The sequence below is a fragment of the Sminthopsis crassicaudata genome, chromosome 1, assembly GCF_048593235.1.
Source record: "Sminthopsis crassicaudata isolate SCR6 chromosome 1, ASM4859323v1, whole genome shotgun sequence".
Lineage (NCBI taxonomy): Eukaryota > Metazoa > Chordata > Mammalia > Dasyuromorphia > Dasyuridae > Sminthopsis > Sminthopsis crassicaudata.
The window spans coordinates 229,522,622-229,547,397 of NC_133617.1; the positions used below are offsets into that span (position 1 = coordinate 229,522,622).

General features: G+C 36.5%; 1 protein-coding gene across 1 annotated transcript in view; it reads right to left on the reverse strand.

Moving 5' to 3' along the window:
- EMILIN2 (elastin microfibril interfacer 2) overlaps window positions 1–24,776 on the reverse strand; it is a 60,720-nt gene that overhangs the window by 12,605 nt on the left and 23,339 nt on the right. The window contains exons 3-4 of the mRNA XM_074275940.1: window positions 15,321–15,496; window positions 10,768–12,714 (exon numbers count right to left, since the gene is read on the reverse strand). Coding sequence (XP_074132041.1) covers window positions 10,768–12,714; window positions 15,321–15,496 — 2,123 coding nt within the window. The remainder of the gene's footprint in view (window positions 1–10,767; window positions 12,715–15,320; window positions 15,497–24,776) is intronic.

Sequence of the window (24,776 nt, forward strand, 5' to 3'; positions counted from 1 at the left end):
ACTGTGTTCAGGGGGTAATGAATAGTTCTGCTTGGCTTGGAAACCTAGAAAAACAAGGGTTCAGAAGATTAAATACTAGGCTTACAAGATTGGACTTTAATTATCAGGTGATCATATTTCCACGTACCTGTTCTTCTCTCATTGATAGCTATTCCCTTCAATATCACAACTCTGTTCTAAAGGGTACAATGAAAGGTCTCAGTCACTTGTTTGTTAGCACTTTATAATCCTGAGTGTGAAGATTCAACCTTTATATGAGGTTTTATTCTTTTTCAAAATATCTTCTACCTAAACATGAAGCCTTGATAATATCCCCAACACTCTCTTTCAGAATTTTTAGCATTTATCTCCTTTTTCTTTTCAATCTGTTGCTTTCAACTGGCTCTTCCCTTCTTCTACTGCAAGAATCTCATTGACTTACTATGGAAAAAAAAAAAAAAAGTTTACTTGAGCTATCATCCCATCCTGTTCTCTGAACATCAAACAGCTTGAAATATTAGTCTACAGTTGCTTGCACTTCCTCAACATAAATTTCTTAATCCCTTGTTTTATGTTTGTCCTTATCACTCTACTTAAATAGCTCTCAAATTATAATGATAAAATCCTAATTATAAAACTTGTAGGCTTTTTTCAGTCCTCATCCTCTTCAACTTTCTTGTGTTATATGGAACAGTGCTGACCATTCCTTTCTTCTAGAAAACTCTTTTTCCTTGGCTTCAGTAATACTGCATTTTCCTATTTCTTCTATCTATCTGGCAATTATTCTTTTGTCCTTTTTCATCTTTTGTTTTCTATCCAATTGGCTAATATAACAAAAAAGAAAAATGATAAATGTTAAAGGGTGTGTGAGAAAACTGGGACACTAATGTATTGCTGGTGGAGATGTGTGAACTAATTCAACCATTTTGGAGAGCAGTTTGGAACTATATCCAAATAGCAAAAAACAAAAACAAAAAACAAAAAACCCTGGGCATTCAGTTTCCTAAGATCCAAAGATCCAGCTAGATCTTTGATCCAGCAATACCACTACTAGATCCATATTCCAAAGAGATCCAAAAAAAGAGTAAAAGAACTTATTTGTACAAAAATACTTATAAGAGCTCTTTTTGGAGTGTCTAAGAATTGAAAATTGGGGAGTGGCTAACAAGCACTGATGTATGATTATAATGGAATATTACTGTACTATAAGAAATGACAAACAGGATGATTTCAAAAAAACCTGGAAAGACTTACATGAATTAATGCAAAATGAAGTAAGGAGAAGCAGGAGAACATTGTGCACATTAACAGTGATCTCGTACAAAGAACAGCTGTGAATGACTTAGCTATTCTCAGCAATACAATAATCCAAGACAATCCCAAAGGACTCATGATAAAAATGTCCATTTTAAGAGAAAGAACTGATGTTGCCTGAATACAGACTGAAGCATACTATTTTTTCACTTTCTTTTTTTATTCAAGTTTTCTTGCACAAAATGACTAATATGGAAATGTTTACAGTTTTGCATGTAAAACTGATATGTAACATATCAGATTGCTTACTCTGTCATAGAGAATGAAAAAGAGAGGGAAGAAAAGTAGAATTTAAAACTTTTTTTAAAAATGAACGTTAAAAATTGTTTTTATATGTAATTGGGGAGAAAATACAATTATTTTAAAAATAAATAGCGTATCTCCTCACCATCCCACCCTTCTGCGTCCTCCAATCCTATCATTTTCTCCTTTTACTCTCTCCAGCCATTCCATGGCTTCAATTACCCCCTCCATGTAGATGACTTCTAAATCAATGTCTCATTTCTGGCATCTTTTCTAGGCACCAAACTCAATATTTTCAGCTGCTGGCTGAATATCTCCCTCCAGCTGGATCTCCCCGCAGAAAATTAATTTCTATCCCTACTGTCATTCTATTTAAATCCTTTTTGCCTGGCCTATTATGATATCTTCTACCTTCCAGAATCTCTTTGCTCCAATTCATTACCAGATTAAATTTTTTTCTCCATATTTTGCTCATACCATTCTTGTGTGAGTCTGGGATACTCTCTCACTTCATCTCTACCTGCTGAAATTATAGCCATCCCATTAGGACCAAACGAAATACCATATTCTCCATAAAATCTTCTTTGATTTATCCCCCTTCCAAGTTAACAATCATCTTTTGAATCTAACATATAAATCAACCAATCAACAAATATTTCTTAAGCCCTTTTTTTAAGGCACTGGGCTAGGCACAATAGGAGACACAAAAGCAAAAATTAAACTATCCCCAATCACCTTTTTGCAGGATCAACAATATGCACACATATAAATATAAACAATATGTATAAGAGAAATGCATGGTATTAGGTGGGGGAGAAAGTACTACCAGCTGAGGGACTAGGCCTCATGTTGGAGGTGAGGAGGAAGTGCTTTCCAGGAATGAGGAGAAATCTACTCAAAGGCACATAGAATCTGAATAAAGAATTTGGCTGGGCATAATAAAAGGCCCAGAAAGGTTAAGTTGAAGCTAGATTATAAGGGCTCTAGCTGTCCATCAGAGGGGCTGTATTTCAGCCTACAGGTAAGAGGGAGCTGCTGGAGTTTACTGAACTGGCAATAACATGGTCAGACCTGAACTTTTTGGCAGCTGTGTGGAGGATAGATTAGAGAGAGAAGAGGTTTGAAGTAGGGAGACCAATGAATAGTCTATGGTATTAGTCCAAACTAAGGTACTGATGGATTTAACTATAGCACAGGAGGTTGCAGTGGAAGTGGAGAAAAGGTTATCTCCCTTGAAGCGTTTCCATTTGGTGGGTCCTGCCAGAGTTTGCCTGCCACTGAATTGAATACATAACCCTAACATAAGTTATAATTGTGATTATGTGAACTGAGTTCAATTCTTCAGAAAAATCAAGTGCTATTCTCCAGTGTTTATAAAGCACAAGGGAATGGTAAATAACATCAACATCGAGTCCAGCAATATTCCAATCCCAACAAAATGGCACCGATCATCTACCTTTTCTTTTTTTGGCTATTAGATTAATTTATTTTAACTGTGTACTAAACATACAAGTCAGTATGACAGAAGGTGGTTGTTTGGGGGGGGGGGGGACAAAGGGGCTGGTTGAACACCAGCACTCTCAGATGATTGATATAAGGGTAAGTGATGTATAATAGAGAAAACCTAATATGCTAATACTGCCACTACTTATTAAAAGCCTAAATACTTAACAAGAATAAATAATTTACATAGAACCAGCCCTTTAAGGAAAAAAAATCCATGAAACTGGTGTGCTGAGAATGGATGCCTTCAATTTAACTTGCTAGATATTAGTTATATTCTGGGCACAAGTACTGGATCCTGGGAACATAAGAACTTTAGAAGTGATATTATTACTATCCTCAGGAAGTTTATGTCTGGTACTCTCTGTAATGAACTAGCTCAACTTAAATTAATATGCTAAGTTGTTTATTCTCTCTCTAGTAGACATACACTGTGCTTTCTGCAAGGGCTCTTGGGGAACTTCCTTGCCTGCAAGGAAGTCCAAAATTGAAGTACAATGTCTGTTGAAGTGACTGAGAACTTGTGGGTAATCAGTGAGCTCTGTATCTGTTCAGCAAGCATCTCATAGCCTTGTGGTATCCTTTCTAATAGATTTATGGTCTCTGACAATCTAGACCTATTTGTGGCCAAAAATATCTGAGTCTAGGATGCTGAAATAGGATTAAAGTTTTTGCTAAGAAATTGTTATGAAAAACCTTTCAGAGAATCAATGTGCAAAATTCTAGGCTTGGTTTTGCTGAGATTTCACAATATCTAACAGTGGATCGTCCCAACAGTTACATAACATGTTTCCTCTGATATGTTCTGTACCAGCATGTTCAATGACTACAGCAAGACAAACATCATTAGTCAAAGCAGGATCAAGGGAAGCAAACCATAGCTCCTGGAAATAAATGAGCAGATGATGAGTTAAAGAAGACTGCCAGATGGGAAAGAGTGATTTCCCCTAGTGCAGCCAGCTTTGTGACACACAATTCCTGCAGCCCTATGTGACAGCTCATTAATAAAAGAGAAAAGAGAACAGAAGGGTTAACGGCCTCAAATGCTGACATGGAAGTAGGGAAAACTTCCCTTGGGAAGGATTGTTATGAGCAGACAATCTGAATTATCTATCCCCTTGTTGGGGCAATGGTGAAGAAAAATATTTATCCATTGGAATTCTTAGTTTAAGCAAACTGGAGGTCCAGCTAATGCTTTTGGCAATGACAAGTTGTCTTCCCCCTTCCCTGAAGTGCAAAAATATAAGCTGGTACAATTCTAAAGAGGTGATTACTTCAGGAAGCATATTTGGCATCATATTACAGATTGTCTGTCTTTTAAAATACAGAGAATGAGGGGCAGCTAGGTGGTTCAGTGGACAGGGCACCAGCCCTGAATTCAGGAGGACCTGAGTTCAAATCTGACCTCAGACTCTTAACACTTCCTGGCTGGGTGACCCTGGGCAAGTCACTTAACCCCAACTGCCTCAGGGAAAAGAAGAGGAGGAAGAGGAAGAGGAAGAGAAGGAGGAGGAAGAGAAGGAAGAGGACAGAGAATATAAATGATAGCCAACCTAGTATAGACTGCAATATAAATTCACCTATGACAATGATAAGAAAAAATTGATGATGCACCTCTGTCTCTTCTGTTCATCCATTTCTAAAAAGTTAAAACTAAAGTACACTGGAGAATGTCCTGTCTACCTATTTCTGAAAAGTTAACATTTAGTGCACACAGACTTAGACTTAAACATAATTTATGTCACTGAACTTCCTAGAACATTCAGTCCTGATTTCCAAAACGGGACTGGGGGATGCAGCTGTGAGTCCATCCCTCCTGCTCTGGCACACCAAAGAAGTCAGATGTTGGGGGTGACTGGTTTCAAAATGTGCAGGGTTTTACTAAATTTTTATTTTTCAGTTTGTTTAGTTTTTGTGTTTAAAAAAATTCTTACCAGTTCTATTGTACTTTCTTGGAACTAATCCTTAAATCTCCCTGGCTCCAAACTGAGTCAGTGTAAAATCTAGAGCCAAAACCTGCTTATTATTGGCGTCAGACTCTTCTGTCTTTGCCCAACTTCAATAGCAAATTAGCTATCTGATTAGGCCACATTTTGCATTATGATGCTGCCCTAAATTAGCCATTTGAGAAAAAAATTAGGCATATTACCTTTGTGACATTTTCAGATGAAATCAGGTTATTTACTTAATAGAACAGAGTAGCAAGTAATCTTTAATCAAGCAATGTAATGAAAATGGAAGCAGAAAATGATGGCGGTATCATATATGGAAACATCACTGTGTATACATACATATCAAAACTTCTTGTATTGTTTAGGGAAGGTAGGGCTTCCATAAACCTTTAGGTACTGGGACTTAGGCCCTATTTTCTAATCATGATAATCAATGGATGAATTTGGAAGAGATAGGAGAATCTAATAACACAGAATAATGGATTGGGGCAGCCAGATGGCACGGTGGATAGGGCAACAGACCTGGAAAAGGGCGGACCTGAGTTCAAATCCAGCCCCAGACACTTAATACTTACTAGCTGGTGACTAGGCGGTCACTTAACCCCAAATGCCTCTCAAAAAAAAAAATAATAATAATGAATTAAGTTAAAACACCAATTTGAATCCCAATTTTAGGAATCTCTCCACAGTTATCAGATAGATTCCTTGCACCCTATTACCTATTCACCAGTGCTCACACCATTTCCGCCTTATTACTTTTACCCTGGAGTGTTCTCCTGTTCTCAAATTTCCAAACTCTACTTACTCTTCAATAAGACCTGCCTTATTTCACTTCAGGCCATAGATCTCTCTCCTTCATTACAAATCCCATACAATTTATCATCTCTAGGACTAACTTGATATGTATCACATAGTTCTTTCTATTACTATGTAATTTCATTTATGTCTTACCATATATATCTGTACTAAGTGCCTTGAACAGAAAGGCAGATTATTATTCATCCCTACAATTTCTAACCAGCATTTTACATATTATAGGCACTCAGAACATAACAATTGAGTTCTGATTGCTATATAATTTTTGGTATATGCTTGATTTGTTACTCAGGTTCTTCATCTAAAAAAGGGGGAGGGCAATAATTGCTTCCTCCAACACACTGTACTGGAATGAATGTGGTTCTATTTTGTGGGGTTTTGTTTTGTTTGTTGTGTTCTCAAATCTGCCAACTCCCTTCATTTCCTCATACATGCCACTTAGACCCAATGAGTCACAATCTCCCTGTGGGTTGCAGTAATTCTTTAAAACCCCTAAATTAGAACATTACTCTGTAAGGATGTCCTAAAAGAATTTACGTAGTTTCCCAAGCTACCTGGTTTATTCTCAGACAACTGCTAATAAACTGGCACAATGTAACTCACTGTTACATCCAAAGCACACTGAATTCTCCAAGCATACTGCCAGCCCCTTTCCTAGAAATTCCAGAGAAAATAGCCACAGAGTGGCTTGGGATAAATAAATGGGATTCTACTCCTCTAGTTTCCATGATCCAGTGCCTCTCTGATTATGAATTATTACACTTTTAACCCTATGTCCCTGAAATACAAGTTTTCCTGTCACCTTCTTTCAATACCTTGGAGTGGAATTAGGCAAGGAAAGTTGTTACCTTTAACTCCCTAAAACTAAAGCAGAATTAATTTTCTTTTCTCCAAAAACCTACCCTTTCTCCTAACTTCTTTATGTCTGTGGATGGGTTCACCATCTTCCCAGTCTCCTAAGTTCATTCATAACCTTAGAGTCATTCTTGACTCTCAGTGTGTCCAGTGTGTCCACATATCTAATTATTTGTCAAGTTTTGCTGATTAAATCTCCACATCTCTCACATCTGTCCCCCTTTCTTCCACATGACTCATCACCTTTTACCTGGATTACTAATCTCCCAAATTTGAGATTCTCATCTCTCCAATTTATTCTCCACACAATTTCCAAAAGAATCTTGCTAAAGCCCTAACCAAAAACTTCAGTGGTTGCCTATTGTTTCTAGAATAAACATAAATGCCTCATCCTGGATTTAAAGTCCTCCACATTTTGGTTCTATCCTCCCTTTCTAGCCTCATTTACTTTTGCTGCCTTTCATGCACTCCACATTCCAGTGAAATTGGACTATTAGTTTTTCCCCAAATGTCAGATTCCATGGCCTATCCACATGCACCTTATGTACCTACCTCTTACTGCTTTACACGACTTCCTCATTTCTGCCTGTAAGAATCTTTATCATTGTTAGCACTACTGTCTTTCTACCCAGGTTACTTACACCTTCAGAATCCAATACTTAACGTGCAACAAGAAAATGGGATTTACACACGTATATTATATCTAGGTTATACTGTAACACATTTAACATGTATGGGATTGCCTGTTATCTAGGGGAGGGAGTGGAGGGAGGGAGGGGATAATTTGGAAAAATGAATACAAGGGATAATGCTATTAAAAAAATTACTCATGCATATATACTGTCAAAAAAATTTATAATTATAAAATTTTTTAAAAAAGAATCTTTATCAATCTTTGAAGTTCAACTCAGATGCCAGCTCTTCTGGAAAACCTTCCCTAATATTCTCAGTTATTGTTGACATCCCCTTCTTCGAATTACCTTGCATTTACTAATTTGTCCACATGTGGTTTCCTAAAGTAGAGCAAAACTTCCTTGAATGGTGTTTTTTGTTTTTCTTTTATACCACAGCTCAGTAACTGTTAAATAAAATGTTTATTGAGTTAAGCTGAATTATTACTGGGGACAGGGAAAAAGTCAAAATTGCACAGAGACACCAGAAATAAAGCAAAAAGGAAAAGGAGAAAATATGAAGAAAAATTGGGATGAAGCATATGCCACATTTCACAGAAGGGTCACAGCTCTTTGCAACATGTGCAAGGTATCTGTAAATTTTAAGCAAATGCTATAGTATGCTACTTTGCTCTGGAATACAACTCTGGTACACAGATATGTTAAGATATACTAATGCTACATATAAACCAAGAAGAGTATTTCACCCTCCAACATCTATAAGGGGGGAAAGATGGGCAGACAGAGAAGCAAAGAGTGGGGGGAAAAGGACAAGGGAGGATCTATGGGTGAGGGGAGGTTAAGTAAGGAGCAAGTTAGGAGCAGAATTAAAGAGTCAGCAGGAAAGATATGTGTTTGTGTATATAGGGGAGTGGTGGGGATATGTGTGTATGTGTATGTATATATCTACATATGTACAAATAAATATATCTACTTGGGGGCCAGAGAGAAATGAAAGGGGGAAAAAGAATAAAGTAAAAAAGGTATGTAGCAGAGAACAAAAGAAAAATTTACCAGAAAGTAAAGATGGATACTCATGAATATAATTTCTGCTATTAATATATGTATATACACTTTCTTGAAGTGATAGTTTGTTATCTATTTTGAATCCTCCCTGATGTTCTGCTGGGCACATGTCAATGTTCTCTTTTGTTTTATTTTGTTCTGTATTCCTTTTCTATTTTTCTTTTTTCTTATTCTTTTTTTAAAATAAAATAAATTTTTAAAAGTTTAAAAAATATTTTAAAAAATAAAATTAGGTAGCTAACAAAAAAAGATATACTAATGGCCAGGAAATTCATTATTGCTGGCAGAATTCACAGAGTATGACTACTGTTCCCTTTTGTCCCTCCATAAAAAGGCTTCTAACTCTAATATCACTTAACATTCTACATCATCTTCCTTCCATCTACCTTCATCCAAACAATGAAGTCATCCACATAAAACTATCAGCAATGAATTACTTCTAAAATTCCCTTAAATAAAAAGTGGTTTGTTATAAAAGCACTAGGCTTGGAGTTAAGCAGACTCATCTTCCTGAGTTCAAATCCAGCTTCAGACAATTTCTAGCTATGTGACTCTGGACAAGTCACTTAACCCTGTTGGTCTGTTTCTCATGGGCAAAATGAGCTGAAGAAGGAAATAGCAAACCACTTCAGTGTCTTGGTCAAGAAAACTAAATGGGGTTATGGAGAGTCTGATAACTGAAAAATGATTGAACAAGCAACAACATAGCATCAAAGAATTAGAGCTAGAAAGGCTCCCAGAGATGATCTAAAACAATTCTTTAGTTTTGTAAGTCAGGGAAATAAGACCCAGAGAAGTTTAAGTAATTTGTTTCACATGGGTAGTAAGAGTGAGAGGAAAGATTTGGATCCAGATCAGTGACTCCTGAGGCAGTACTATTTTATGCTATTTTTACCCCTATTTTATAGATGAGGAAATTGAGGCAGAGAAAGGTTAAGGACCCTGCCAAGGTAACACACCTAGTAAATGGCAGAAGTAACATTTGAACTCAGGTTTTCTTGACTTTCTGTCCAATGCTCTCCTCATTGCATGATCTAGCTGTCTCCTGATTGCCTTTCTATGGACACTTTCCAGCTTTTTATTTTCCTTCCTAAGAGTGATTTACTCCAGGGAGGTCAGTAATAAAAAGAAAGGTTACGCATGCCACAAAAATATTTGTAGCCACTTTTTTTTTTTTTCAATATAAAAGTGTTAGAAACAAAGATGTCCATTGATTGGGGATTGGCAGAATAAGTTACTGTGCAGTAAGATATGATGACTGTAGAGAGTCATGGGAATACTTATATAAAGTCGAACAAAATGAAGTAAGCAGAACCCTGACTCTAATAATGTAAACATAAAAAGCAACAAAGAAATTATTTAAAGTGAATGCTAAGAAGACTTAAGAGAAGAGATAAGGGAAAGTTTCCTCCTTTCTTTGCAAAGGGGTGCTTGGGTGGGGCAGGCGTTATGGGTGTGGAACTCTAGAGATATTAGACTTTTTTTTAACACCTTGGCTACTTTTGCTGAACAGTTTGTATTTTCTCCTTTTATTTCCTATTATAAGAGATGGATCTTCTCAAGAAGATGGGGAATACATTTTTAGGTGAAATAAAAACAAATTACACCAAAAATTTCTTTAAAAAAAAAAAACTTTTCAGAAGTTACTCATAAATCCTTATTCTGGGGTCTACCCAAAGTTGCCTTCTTGCTGTTGTTCACATCTAACAGTCAGATCTCCCATCTCCATGCCCCAGCAATTCCTCATTTCCTTCTCTTGGAATCCCTGATTTTTTACAAAGCCCAGCTCAAACACCACCTTCTATAAGAGACCAAATGCTAGTGCCTGCCCTTGCAAGGATACCCTTCCTGTGTTTTGTATATGTTAATATATGTACTTTCTGTCTCCCTCATCAGAATGTTAGTTCCTTGAGGACAAGGACTATTTAGCTTCTGCTTTTGCATTGCTGGCATCGAGCACATATGGCATGGCACTTAATTATAAAAAAAGAAGGGAATTCAAAGATCATCTAGTCCTAAATCCTATTCAGTGCAATCTTCTTATGACTTCCTGATATATAAACACACATAGATACATGCATAATCAAATACACTTCAGTAAACTTGAAGTAGTTAAAACAAACCAAAGATCTTTGGCAAAACCTCAACCAATCTTCACATTCTCTTTAGTTGGAATTTGATATCTCCTGGGAAAAAAATTTTGAGCTAGTGAAAGATAAGATTACAAGAGTTAAAATGTATAGCTAAAAGAAGGAATAATCAAATTCAAATGTTTATACTTACAGTTTGATCTGATTTCAAATATAAACTCTCCAGACTGATACTCTAGTTGTCTGAATTCTAGCAACACAACATTTCTCAACTACAAGAAATAAGATAAAAAAATGAAATTGGATCTGTTGACTTACATCCTGCTGGCTGACCTTCCACCAGATCCTGAAGGTCTGTGGTAATTTGGAAGACACGACCATAGATCTGCTGGACAGAATTCTTGAGGCCAGAAATGTCTTTGGAATGGGCTACAATCGTGCCATTCATCTGACTGACACAGTTCCACAGGTTGTTGACATGCTTGTTCAACCCTTCCTTGATCCTGTGTAGACTCCCAGAGATGGAGTCCAGCTTGGCGCATGCTTTTTCAACATTAGACACTCTTCCTCCAACAACCATGACTTCCCTCTGGACTCCCTGAGTGCTTTCCTTACAGATGTCCAGGTCAGAAAGGATTTGCTTTTGTAGCCCCTGTAGCCTCACCTCCAGATGACTGCAGCAATTACCCGCTGGGGCCTGGGAGGAGGTGGGTTCCTCAGGGGTCCCATCCAGCTCATCCAACTTCCTGGAAACACTATCTTCTGCCTGCCTGCATGTAGAAATGGCATCCGCAAGTTGTTCTTGGCAGTTGCTCAACCCACCCTCAAGGTTTTTCACATCTTTGTCAGTGTCATTTAGATGAGAAAAGAGCAAACTCAAATCTTGTTGCACTTTCTGAATATTAAGTTCAGTTTCCTTGAACTTCCTATGCATTGTATCATTCAGAGCTTTTAGAAGTGCAGAGGTATCCATCTTCTGATCTTCATGCTTATTGGGATGAGTACTTTCTTCTTCATGAGACCCTAACTGGAGATTCTGCAGACAAAGATTCTCCACGTCTTGGATTTTATTCTTCAGATGATTAAGTTCAGTAGTTAATTGACCATTGCTAGATCCTGGCAGCACTGATTCTAGATTGATAAATTTTACATCGGTGCCATTAGCAATGTCTAGGAGACTGCTACCCAGACGGTCCTCCAGAGACTGAATTTTCTGATCCAAAAGTTGCTTCAGATCATCCACTTCACCATTGATAGTACCACGCAGAGTTTCCTCAATGTAAAAACAATGTTCTTCTGCATTCTTCTCTGTCACATTGATTCTTGCATCCAACTCATTCCATCTTTCATCAAAACTCTCATCTGGTTCTGGTATGGTGAGATGGTCAAATTCATTGTCCAGCCTCCCATTGAGCATTCTGGTGGCTTCTGCAACCCTCTCAATTTTCTCGTCTAAAACCTCAATCTGTCGCCCGAAGTCATCGCTTTTATCCAGGTTACAGCAATTTGGTTGTTTTGAGGGCGCTGCCTGTATCTGAGCTCGAAGGTCATTTATTTCCTTTCTTAGGCTCGTTTCCTTTTCACCAATAAGTTCTATCATGCCCAAGTAGCTACTTCCATAATCATCACACTGTTGTTGGATGCCAGTCAGTTTATACTCACAGGAGTTTTTCAGATCTGCCATTTTCCTGTCTATTCCTTCCATCAGCTCCTCTCTCAGAGTCTCAAATTTGCTGTCTACATAAGCTTGGTAGAACTCATTGGTCGGGATGGTCACTGTGGGCCCCTGGGCAGCTTCCTGAAGCTGCTTGAGTTGTCCTTCACAACCTTTTACTTTCCCATCCAGCTCCTCCAGCTTGTCACTCTTTGTCTTCAATACATCCTTAACCTCAGCCAACTCAGATTTAATGTCCTTCATTCCCAACTCCTTGCCACCCAGGATCCCGGGAAGCTGAATTGTTTCTGTTTCGCCACCCACAACACTGTCTGGCCCCGGTGGGTTGTGAAGGCTGTTGAGCCAGGATGCCAGCATTTTACTGGCATCATCCTGCACAGCATGTTTTAAATTCTCATTTACTCCTGCAATGGAGGTCTGAAGGTCAAGGACTGTCCTTGTAAGTCGGGAAACTTTGTCCTCAAGCACCTGTATTTTCTTGTCCTGCTGCTCCTGCAGGCCTGGCTTGGGGCTTGCTGTCTGTCTTGGTTCTGTTGTGTGTCTTGGTTCTGCTGTTTTCTTCGGTTCTGTGACTTGCTTTGGTTCAGTATCTGTTGCAAAAGTAAAATAGGACAAAACTTGAAATTTCTGACTTTAATCATCTTCCCCCAGCCCACATGTACATATGTTATATATCAAACCCTTCCTTTACAAATTTCTTACTACTGGTAAATGTTTTATCTACTTGGAAAGCATGTGTTATGTGTTGGGCAGTGCACAAAGACATCTTTTCCATAGTAAAGGCTGACCTTACTCTCTAATGTCATAGGCAACATCCTTGACCAGACCCAATGTTCTTCTCTTTAATGTAATTCTGCTACAGGTAAAGCACCAATTTTCTAGTCCCTCCTTTTTCTTTAGCATTCTAGTGTGAGGATTACTAACCTCACAATACAAACAGGGACAGAAGAGAGACAGAAAAGGGTCTCTTCAAATTTCTCAGAAGCTGAGTGGCAGCACCAATAGCAGAAGACAGTCTTCTACTTCCTATCCCAATTCTCTTTCTACAAGACTGCATCCCCATTCTGTTTTCTTTATGAGATTATTAGGTACTTAATAAGTGATTGTTAAATGACTGGATGAATAAATGAATAAACCTTTCAATGAAAAACCCTCTATAGTAAATGCTGTTCTTAGCAACATCTTGGGGTTTTTTTGTTGTTTTTTTTCCCCTGGAAATTATGACACTTCCCTACCCCAACACTTGGAATTGTTCTCTATTGGATTTATTTTGGTAAGTAAACTTCTCAGCTTGGCATTCCAAGCCCTCTTCTGCATGATCCCAGCCCATCTTTTTCCAGCATTCCACTTCTCTGCTATAAACTGTATTCCTTGCTCTATTTCAAAACACATGCACATCTAAGTATTTGTGCAGACTGCTTCTTTCACCTGGAATGGCCTTCCTGGCTATAGAAATACAACTGTTGTCCAGATGTTATCTTCTACAAAGTGCATTTACAAATTTCTTGCAATCAATTTACCTATGCATAGGTACTGTCAAAGAAAATGTTATAATTATAAAAATTAATAAAAAACAAAATAATAAAAAACACATTTCTTGCAATCTAAATATGTTCAAAGAATGGAGACGTCTGAGCTACTCATGGACAAATAAGAGAGATGAGGTTCAGAAAGTTAAGTTACTTGCCCAGATATGGACTGAGTAAATCCTAGATTCCAGACCTCACTGACATACTACACTTCTACAATTGGTCACTACAATTTTCCTTCAATCAATCAAAATTACATCTTGATGAAAATGATCAGGAAACACTTCAAATTTCAAAACTGAAGAAAACATAATCCATGGGAAAATAGTATCATTTATGGTTAGCCTAAGCGTACAGTTTTAGGAGTAAAATTCGTGCAACATTCATTTTTATATTAACCTATACACAAAGAAAATAAACCTTAGATAAAGTGGAGTTCAATGTCATAAGTCCATCTACTAATGTTATCCAAAGAAACAAAACTTTATTACACAACAAGGATAATTTTTTTTACTTTAATGCAATACTGTCTTCCAGCCAAATTATATTCAGAAAAAACATTTAAGAATATTCACTGAATATTCTGGACTATGGGCTAATTTAAGCAAATGTTTCATTCATTACAGAGAGATGACTCAAGTTCATTTTCCCCATGAGACTGTAGGAATTAATTTTTTTTAAGTAACACTAAGGCCAAACCTCCCACAAGTTTAAGTCTGTGGAACTGCAGATGAAATTTGAACTGAAAGCATACATATCAAACTTGGAAAGTCTGTGTCTCCAATCCATGCTCTGTGATTTATGAAGCTCTGTTGAGCTCCCTTTGCACATGAAGAAACAGGTCAAGAGCAGAGAAGGAATTTGCCCATAGTCATACTGCTAAATGGCAAAGCCAAATCTCCTGACTCCAAAGCTGGTGCCATTTCCACTGTATCATGTGGGATTTAAAATAATATTTCATGCAAAAATGGGTTAAATGAATTCATTTTTCAATTCAAATAAACTTTTCTTAATACCTATTCTCACTACTTCCAGAGGAGAGAACTAGATGCTGAAGAGACACAAATTTTAGCTAAGACACAGTAGGCTGTGTGGATATCATAGTGGTAGCCATCTCTAAGGTGAGGTATGGGGTGAGAGAAAGGAAAAAAAAAATTTTAAAAAGAAATTTACATGATAACTTTGTTGTATATTTTGGAGGGAATAACAAATCGTACATGGCAGATTTGCAATTTCATGGGCAATCATCATTTTTATTGTACCATGTGATGAAAATGCTTGTTTTGTTCTGCGAATTGAAAATAAATTAAAAAACAAAAAAGATAGTACATACCCACATGGTACCAAGTTCATCATTAAAAGAAGTATCATCTGAGCATAGGTACTTCTATGCTCCTAATAATCAGTTGAGTTTTATGACAAATCACTTCTAATAAGTCCTTATTCTGCAAGAAAGTCAATATACTCATTGGACCTCCTTCAGTAAATTCAGTGACTCACGTATGTATGTATATACTCTCCTATACTTGTGTATGGCATACATGTTATTTGAAGTCCTCTAATCACTAAAAAAGCACAAATTAGATTGGAATTAGATTACTGATTTAAAGAAGCCCAAGAAAAATCTATTGTAACCCCTATGTGCTAAGATGTAAACAAAACATTACCCGTGGCTTTTTTCATAGTATTCCGGGGCCGGGCAGGTGTGGGCAGAGGAGATTTTGCTGGTTCTTTAGGCCCTTCTTGGCAGTCACCACCTTTAAACCCAGGGCAGCATCTCCATTCCAGTTGTGTGACTGTCTTGAACTTAATAGTATATCTGGGTCTGAAATTAACTCGATACCTGACAAAGAAAAGGTAAATGATTTGCTTTATGATTCTGTTTTTAAAACACTACCCTCATTCCAAGGATTTCTGGAACCAGTAGAACATTGTATGCAATAACAACAGGATTATATGATAATTAATTGTGATGTACTTGGCTCTTCCCAGCAATGCAGTGATTCAGGGCAATTCCAAAAGTTTGGGGATGGAAAATGCAAATCACATCTAAAAAGAGAACCATATCTAAGTGTACCTGATCTAAAGCTATATTGTATAGCAGCAGTCACCAAAACCATTTGGTATTGGCTAAGAAATAGACCGGTCGATCAGTGGAACAGATTAGATACAAAGGACAAAAAAGGGTACATCTATAGCAATCTATACTTTGACAAACCCAAAGATACCAACATTAGGGATAAAAATTCATTATTTGGAAAAAACTGTTGGGAAAACTGGAAATTAGTATGGCAGAAATTAGATATGGATCCACACTTAACACCATATACCAAGATAAGATCAAAATGGGTCCATGATTTAGGCATAAAGAATGAGATCATAAATAGATTAGAGGAACAGAGGATAGTCTACCTCTCTGACCTGTGGAGGAGGAAGGAATTTATGACCAGAGGAGAACTAGAGATCATTATCAATCACAAAATAGAAGAGTTTGATTACATCAAACTAAAAATTTTCTGTACAAACAATACTAATGCAAACAAGATTAGAAGGGAAGTAACAAATTGGGAAAACATTTTTACAATTAAAGGTTCTGATAAAGGCCTCATCTCCAAAATATATAGAGAATTGAACTTAATTTATAAGCTATCAAACCATTCTCCAATTGATAAATGGTCAAAGGATATGAACAGACAATTCTCAAATAATGAAATTGAAACTATATCCACTCACATGAAAGAGTGTTCCAAATTACTATTGATCAGAGAAATGCAAATTAAGACAACTCTGAGATACCACTACACACCTGTTAGATTGGCTAAGATGACAGGAACCAATAATGATGAATGTTGGAAGGGATGTGGGAAACCTGGGACACTGATACATTGTTGGTGGAGTTGTGAAAGAATCCAACCATTCTGGAGAGCAATTTGGAACTATGCCCAAAAAGTTATCAAACTGTGCATACCCTTTGACCCAGCATTGCTATTATTGGGCTTATATCCCAAAGAAATACTAAAGAAGAGAAAGGGACCTGTATGTGCCAAAATGTTTGTGGCAGCTCTTTTTGTTGTAGCTAGAAACTGGAAGTTGAATGGATGTCCATCATTTGGAGAATGGTTGGGTAAATTGTGGTATATGAAGGTTATGGAATATTATTGCTCTGTAAGAAATGACCAGCAGGAGGAATACAGAGGGGTTTGGAGAGACTTAAATCAACTGATGCTGAGTGAAATGAGCAGAACCAGAAGATCACTGTACACTTCAACAACAATACTGTATGAGGATGTATTCTGATGGAGGTGGAAATCTTCAACATAAAGAAGATCCAACTCACTTCCAGCTGATCAATGATGGACAGAAATAACTACACCCAGAGAAAGAACACTGGGAAGTGAATGTAAATTGTTAGCACTACTGTCTATCTACCCAGGTTACTTAGACCTTCGGAATCTAATACTTAATGTGCAACAAGAAAATGGTATTTACACACATATGTTGTATCTAGGTTATATTGTAACACATGTAAAATGTATGGAATTGCCTGTCATCTAGGGGAGGGAGTAGAGGGAGGGAGGGGAAAATCTGGAAAAATGAATACAAGGGATAATATTATTTAAAAATTACTCATGCATATATACTGCCAAAAATGCATAATTATAAAATTAATAAAATAAAAAAATGAAATAACATCAAAAGAGAACCATAAAAGTATAGTATTTTCACCTTTTTTGTTTGTTTCTCATGGTTTTTTCCCCTTTTGATCTGATTTTTCTTGTACAACATGACAAATATGGAAGTACGTTTAAATGGATTGCACGTATTTATCCTATATCAAATTACTTGCTGTCTTGGGAAGGGGGGGAGTAAGGAAAGAAAGGAGAAAAATTTAGAACACAAAATTTTACAAAAAGAATGTTGAAAACTTTACATGTATTTGAAAAAATGAAATACTATTTAAAAAACAAAATGTCTGTTATGTTTTATTTTGAATGCTGGATTTAATCAACCAATAAGCACTTATTAATCACCTACTATGTGCCAGCCACTGTTCCAGGTGCTGGTGACACAAAGATAAAAATGGTTGATTGAAAATGGTTCAAAAGCTTCATTTAGATTGTGAAGCTTGAGCTTAGTTTTTTTTTTAATTATCATTGATCAATTGGAAGTGAGTTGGATCTTCTTTATGTTGAAGATATCCACTTCCATCAGAATACATCTTCATACAGCATTGAAGTGTACAGAGATCTTCTGGTTCTATTCATTTCACTCAGCATCAGTTGATGTAAGTCTCTCCAAGCCTCTCTGTATTCCTCCTGCTGGTCATTTCTTACAGAGCAATAATATTCCATAGCCTTCATATACCATAATTTACCCAACCATTCTCCAATTTATGGACATCCATTCATCTTCCAGTTTCTAGCCACTACGAAAAGAGCTTTGAGCTTAGTTCTGAAAGCAACTCAAAATTCTAAGAGCTGAAGATAAGAAAGCTGGTCATTATTCAAAGCCAGTGCAAGAAGAGTTATCAAAGGATCCCAGCTGGAAGGATTCTTAGAAGGCATCTAGTCCAATCTCCTCATTTTAGCGATGAAGAAATTAAAGGCAAATTTACACAGAAGTGGTAAGCATCAGAGGTAAGATTTGAACTCAAGTCTTCTGACTTTAGAGCCAATGAGACCAGGTTAAATTAAATAGGACAATTAAGGCTAGCCTACTGCTGCCTAAAAGGCAGTCATGGTAGTAGAACCAAACTCCTTTCTAGTCAGGGTTAGCAGACTAAGCTTTCTTGCCTTTCCGTTCCAGACAGATGATGGTAAATGATAATCTCTGTTATAAAGTGAGCCATGTCAAGAGAGATTGGATATTGAAAATCATGGGCTCTGGAGCTCAGACTGTCTTTCTAGAAGAATTAAACTCTTGAAAATGTTCCTTTACCAACCACAAAAATCTTAGGAGTTGAGAACATGAGCCAACCAGCTGTATTTAATTGTGGGATGTGCCTGTAGCCTGTAATTAAATCCTTTACTACTCCGAGATATCTATAATCTCAGGGGCATGGGTATTATCTCTATCAGCATAGATTTCAACCTATATGGTCTTCTTATGCTGTGAGAGTCTTGTTCAAATTCTTTCATATATCCTCTGAAGAGAGCGTACCCAAAGTTCTAGAAGCCTTTATCTAGATCTCAAGATCACCAATATAGCATTCTGACTGGCTGTTTTATTCCTTGTCTTTATGCTAAGTGAAAAAAAAAATAAAATAAAGATGAACTAATAGGATCCTGACTGAGTGGGGGTTGTGGGAAGAAAGCTAAAGGAACCGGAAAGGAAGGGAGGGATCCTTGGAGTCTTTGCAGTGGGCTATGGCTTGTCTACCTGCAGATGTTGCTCAGGATTCATCTCTACTGCTGCTCTACAGAGAACCTACTGGTTAGGGCCAGTATCTACTGTAGTAACGATGCAGCACTAATCCAGGAGGAAGGCAGGTCTCTTTCTTGAGTCAGGCTGAACTGGATACCGGAGCCCAAGCTAGGTTGGAAAGAAAGATCCTTATCACATCTCCCAGAGGTGATATTTAATAAATGTTTGTTGAATAAATGGACTCAGATATCTCTAAGGTCTCTTCTCTCTCTAAAGGCTATAAATTACTAAAAATGATGGTAACAGTTTTTAAGGAAGAACCTCACATCTGAAGATGACTCTATTCATTGACAATGGTGAGTGCCACCTCAATAGGCACAGAAATCAGTTTTATGTTTAATTTAATTAAAGAAGTGGCCTTGTTCAAAGGTGCCTCCAAAAAGGGTCTAGAATCAAGGGCCATGAGATTATATCTAAATCCTTCTTTCTTCCTATCCTACCCACTAGCAAACAGGACTATAGTAATCTGTTGTCCTGACAACCATTTTTTAAAATGGGAAAATCCTGATTTGTGTTTTGTCTCTTAAAGAAGATGATTATTTAGGGGGTGGAAATTGTATAATTTCAGAAAAGCTTACTGAGCTCAGCCAAGTTCCTCAGGTTGAGTAGGCAAAGCTGTTTGCTCTTTAATATTGTCTATTTGGCAATATTGGATGATGTTGAAATAACAGACTCAGAAGAGGAAGGCTGGGCCAGAAATATCAAAGAGCTTGACGTCTTCTCCTCTGAAGAAGAGGAAAGAGATCTTCATCATTCCAAAAAGCGGGCTACCTCTGTAACATTGAGCCAGGATAAGCCATGCTTTGTAAAATTTCTAATTTTTTAAACACTATTCTTCACTTTTTTCCTCCCTGAAAACCCCTTAACAGCTGGCTCAAAAATGATATAAATATCTCCTCCCCTTGTTCTCACTTTATAGCTGTGGAATCCTGGAGAATGACATGCATAGCATTTTTTCCCCAAGCCAAATGTATGGAAGAATCTTCCCTGGAAAAGTGATACAGCCAGCAATGGTGAAGACTACACCTCACTGCCCTGGGAAATAGTCTGGAATTTCACTTTATTTTTTTCTTTTAAATTTTTTAAAATTATTCTAGGCTTTGTTTCTGTTGCAGTTTGCTAACATTACAATATTTTAAAATAAAATTAATCATAATAAAACCATAAACTCCATAGTTTAGTGTTTTAAAATAAATGTAAATGTTAATTTTAAAAGTCCTTTTTCCATATCCCTTCCCAAATTATTTTTCTTTTCTGTGTAGTATTAAAGTTTTATTGGTATCTTTCGTTTTAATTTCGTTTAATTTTATTTTCTACTATTATTCCATGTGACAGTGAAAAGGTCGATTAGTTGAAAAGTAAACTAACCAAGAAAATGACCCTTCTGACAAAAGTAAGCTACATTGCTCACCTGTAATCATGCACCCCTCTACTGGGAAGAAGAAAATGTTTTATATTTTCCAGGAACAAAATGAGTCATGAAATAGTATTGTCCCTTTGTTTAGTAGTTTATGAACTCTGAGCCATGGGAACTCCTAGTGTTTAGATGATTCCCAGAAACATAATCCTGGGATCCTAATTTGGAAGAGAGAATTGTAGGGAGTAATCCAGCCCTACCTTTTCCACCCTCGGAGCTTTCCTGGAGCTAAACTGCTTTGAGGAACTTTTAGATTTTTCCACTACAGAGATGAGCCATAATGGATATTCCTTGGGCTACAGAAGAGGAGGTTAATAAATCTGTACTCATTGCAACATGATGACTGGGTTTTAAAACAACCCTTCCATCCCTGTCCAGGATAGAGCAAAGAAATATTCATCTCTATCCCTCCTAGGGAGCTCAGCAAGTCTCAGAATTATGAAATAGTAACTGGGATCATTTTAGTCAAGAAAAACTATGAGAGCTTTGGAGATATTCATAATCCATTCTAACACATCACCTGTGCAGCGTTAGAGGACTCAAAAGAAGCCTAATGAGATTCAGGGTGTAATTGAATCAAAGGGGAAGAATCATATAGCTAATGGTCTCTTTGTCAAAAAATCATTTGATGAAATAAAGTTGGGATCGTGTCCCATCTACAGAATACTATGGATAACTAATTAGTTCCAGGGCCAAACTTTGGGACTATTAAAGATAAGGTTCAGAGAAGCCTTGGAATAGTACTAGATGGTTTTAAGAACCCAAAAGCCATCTTGAATTTGCCCTAAAACAGATTTGAACCATTCTAATCTCCACTGATTCCTTCAGCTCATTATCTTTGGGGGGAGGGGAGAAGGCAATAAGAATTATTCCCTTAAAGATTCTCTTCTAAGTTCCAGAAACAAGTCTACAAGGTAAGAAGCTCATCCTGTGAACTAAAACTTTATTATTATTTTTGGTAGCATCCCTTCTTTTCTAAATGAAATATTCTTTGTCTCCACAATAATCAAACAATACTAACAGGTGTCCTGCTCTGTTCATCTGTTCTTCAAATTCTATAAATCTTTAAAAGTTCATTTTTTCTTCTCAATAGGAAGAATTTGCCTGGATTTCAAAGCAGCCTCTAAAAAATTGTATGCAATACAAAAATACAATTTATTGGTATCTTCTGGGAATACTAAGCTATGCTGAATTTCTCCCAAGAAGGTTCTTTCTAGTGAAAATGTCTTACTCATCTGGTCTTAGATCTGGCAAGAAATACCTTGGAGGCTAACACTTCTTGCTGTACTCAGAGCACTGCTCAATGAATCTGAAAAGTAATGGACTAGAGAAAGTAGGAAAATAAACAAAATAAAAGTAGCTCTTTTCTGCTTACTAGTATAAATCACATGTGTAAACTGTGAAGACAAAAGCACCCAAATAGACTAGAATAATCAGTATTCATCATGGTGATGAATGTTTTGTCAAATTTGGAACAATAAGCATAACTCACACTTTATAGCACTTATATAGGACTGTATAATGCACTTTCCTTGGAAATGACCCTATGGGATATATATGTAGAGTAGCAGCAGTATCCCCATTTTATGATGATGAAGAAGCTCAAAGACATTCAGCAACATGCTATGATCTCATATAGTTAATATGAGAAGTTGGATTACAATCCAGGCTTTCCTGACAGAATAAGTCTAGAACTTTATTCATGATACTACCCTGGGATAATGTAGGTACGAACCACTGTTGTACCTGGAGTTGGAAACCTGCATTTGAATTCCACCTCAGACACTTATCAGTTCCATAACCATGGGTGAGTCATTACCTCGGCCTGAAGAAAGGATAACAATCCTATTACTTATGACACAGTCTTGGGATGAAAAGTATTTTGCAAAGCTCAACATATTATATAAGTGGGAGTTGTTATTATTACTTCTAATGTCTTAACTTCTTTCCAAACTGAGCAGCAATTCTACTGCAGGCACAACTCGTTCCAAAGAAATAAGGATTCCAAATTACAAAGTATAGTCAACTGCATTTATTTTAGCCGACTGTTAATTTCAACAATAACAGTGAAAAACTTTTTAAAAATCTAAAAATTGGGAAAAATTTTTTTAACTTCAAAAGATTTCATAAACCATAGTTCTTGGCAAATAATTCTTGTGTTTTTTTTTTTATTTACAAAATAGATGAAATTGGATTATGACATTGGGCTTAGTTGTTGGGTCTCAAGTGCATCTCCAAACCCAGTAAATTGGTATGACCACTCCAAATATAGAATGGGGGGGGGGGGTTAATGGACAGAAGGGGACTTTCTGATCCAAGGGCAACCTCTGTTGACAATGAAAATCTTTGCAAGTAGCATTCACTCCCCATAGGGCAACTATGTTACATATACCAACAGCACCGAGTGCTTGTTACAATAAAACTAATATAGTTCTCAAGGAATGTCTATTTGTACCTCCCTCCACTACCTTGATAAATGAATTCGTTTTATGACTTTGGGGGGGGAGGGGCAGGGAGAAGAGGGGCCAGGACAACTCTTTAAAGGTGAACATAACTTAATGAATGGGAAATATCTCACTTGAGCTTTCTAGAATATCAAAATGTCAACATGCTACTAATCTCAAGACAAACATTGCTGGGAAAGAAAAGATACCTAATAAACATAAAAATCAGCAGATATGTTCAGCCCTGATAAAATTAAAATATAAAACTATTATAATAGAGGATGTGTTTAAATACTAAACCCTCTTCCCCTATCCCGGGTCTGTCTGCTTTTGATTATAAAAGGCAAATGTTAACTATTTTTCTTTTTCATTTTTATCTTAAATAACAGCTTCACTGATATGAATGGACTTTACACTTAAAAAGTCCAAATTCTAGGATACAAATTTTCTTATCTAAACTGAATATTCCGATCAACCACATTAATGAGTGCAGACTTTCCTCATATTATTCCACTGAAAATTCTTCACTGTCACTGCTAAGAAAACAGTTATTCACAGCCCTAAAGAAGCTGGAGGAGAACAACCAATCTCAAACCACCACAGTAGGGAGAATGAGGCTGATTTTCTCAGAATCAAAAAGGTCCTACCTTCTTTCTGAGGATTGCTAAGTCTGATATCACATTGAGGGAGATGCAGCCATCAAGAAACACAGCTTTTACTTATGATTTCTAATAAGTTTTGACTTCTATTTTTTACATTAACGTTTCTTTTCAAGATATAACAGTATGGAAAACTTCCACCCTGTGGGAAAGGAAATGAGAAAATCCTATCCATAAGCCAAGCTTATATACATATGTATATATATATATATATATATATATATATATATATATATATATATATATATACACATATAATATGCTCTTCTAGATAGTATATAAACTCTATTATTTTTTGTTGAGTATCTTATTTTTCTAAATACATGGAAAGATAATTTTCAACATACATTTTTGTGAAATTTTGAATTCTAAATTTTCTCCCTCCCTCCCTTACCTTCCTCCTCCCCAAGACAGCAAGAAATCTAATATAGGTTAAATATGTGCAATCCTTTTAAAGATATTTCCATATTTGTCATGTTGTACAAGAAAAATCAGACCAAAAGAGAAAAAAAAAAAAAAACATGAGAAAGAAAAAAAAAACAAACAAAAAGATGTAAATACTATGTTTCAAACCACATTTAATATCCATAGTTCTCTCTCTGGATGAGGATGGCATTTTCTATTCCAAGTCGGTTGAAATTGTCTTAAATCACCACATTGTTGAGAACCAAGTCCATCACAGTTGATTATCACATAACCTTCTTTTTACTGTGTATAATGTTCTTCCTGGTCCTGCTCACTTCATGAAGCATAAATTCATATAGGTCTTTTCAGAAAAGCTACTATCTACTATTAAATACTACTTCCCCATATCAATCAAACCATGCTAACCATGATTCTTATATCATATTCCTTATCTAGAACGATAGTTTATTTCTATATTTATATCTATCCTCTTTCTGTCAACTTATTTTTCTTTATCACCAAAATACATAATCTCCGAGAGCATCTGTAGACATTACCCATTAATATGAAAGACTATTACAATACTCTAAAAGTCCCAATCTTTTTCTCAGAAGTTTTAGGTAGGTTTTTTTTCTTCTTTTTTTTCAGTTTGAACCTCTCTCATCTCCCTTCCAGACAACTTTAAAGACAGAAGGAAAAGCTGTTCTAATTCAGTAAGAAATCTGTGATAATTTATTTATTATTTTTCTTTTGTTTTTCTTATTTTGTTCTTTA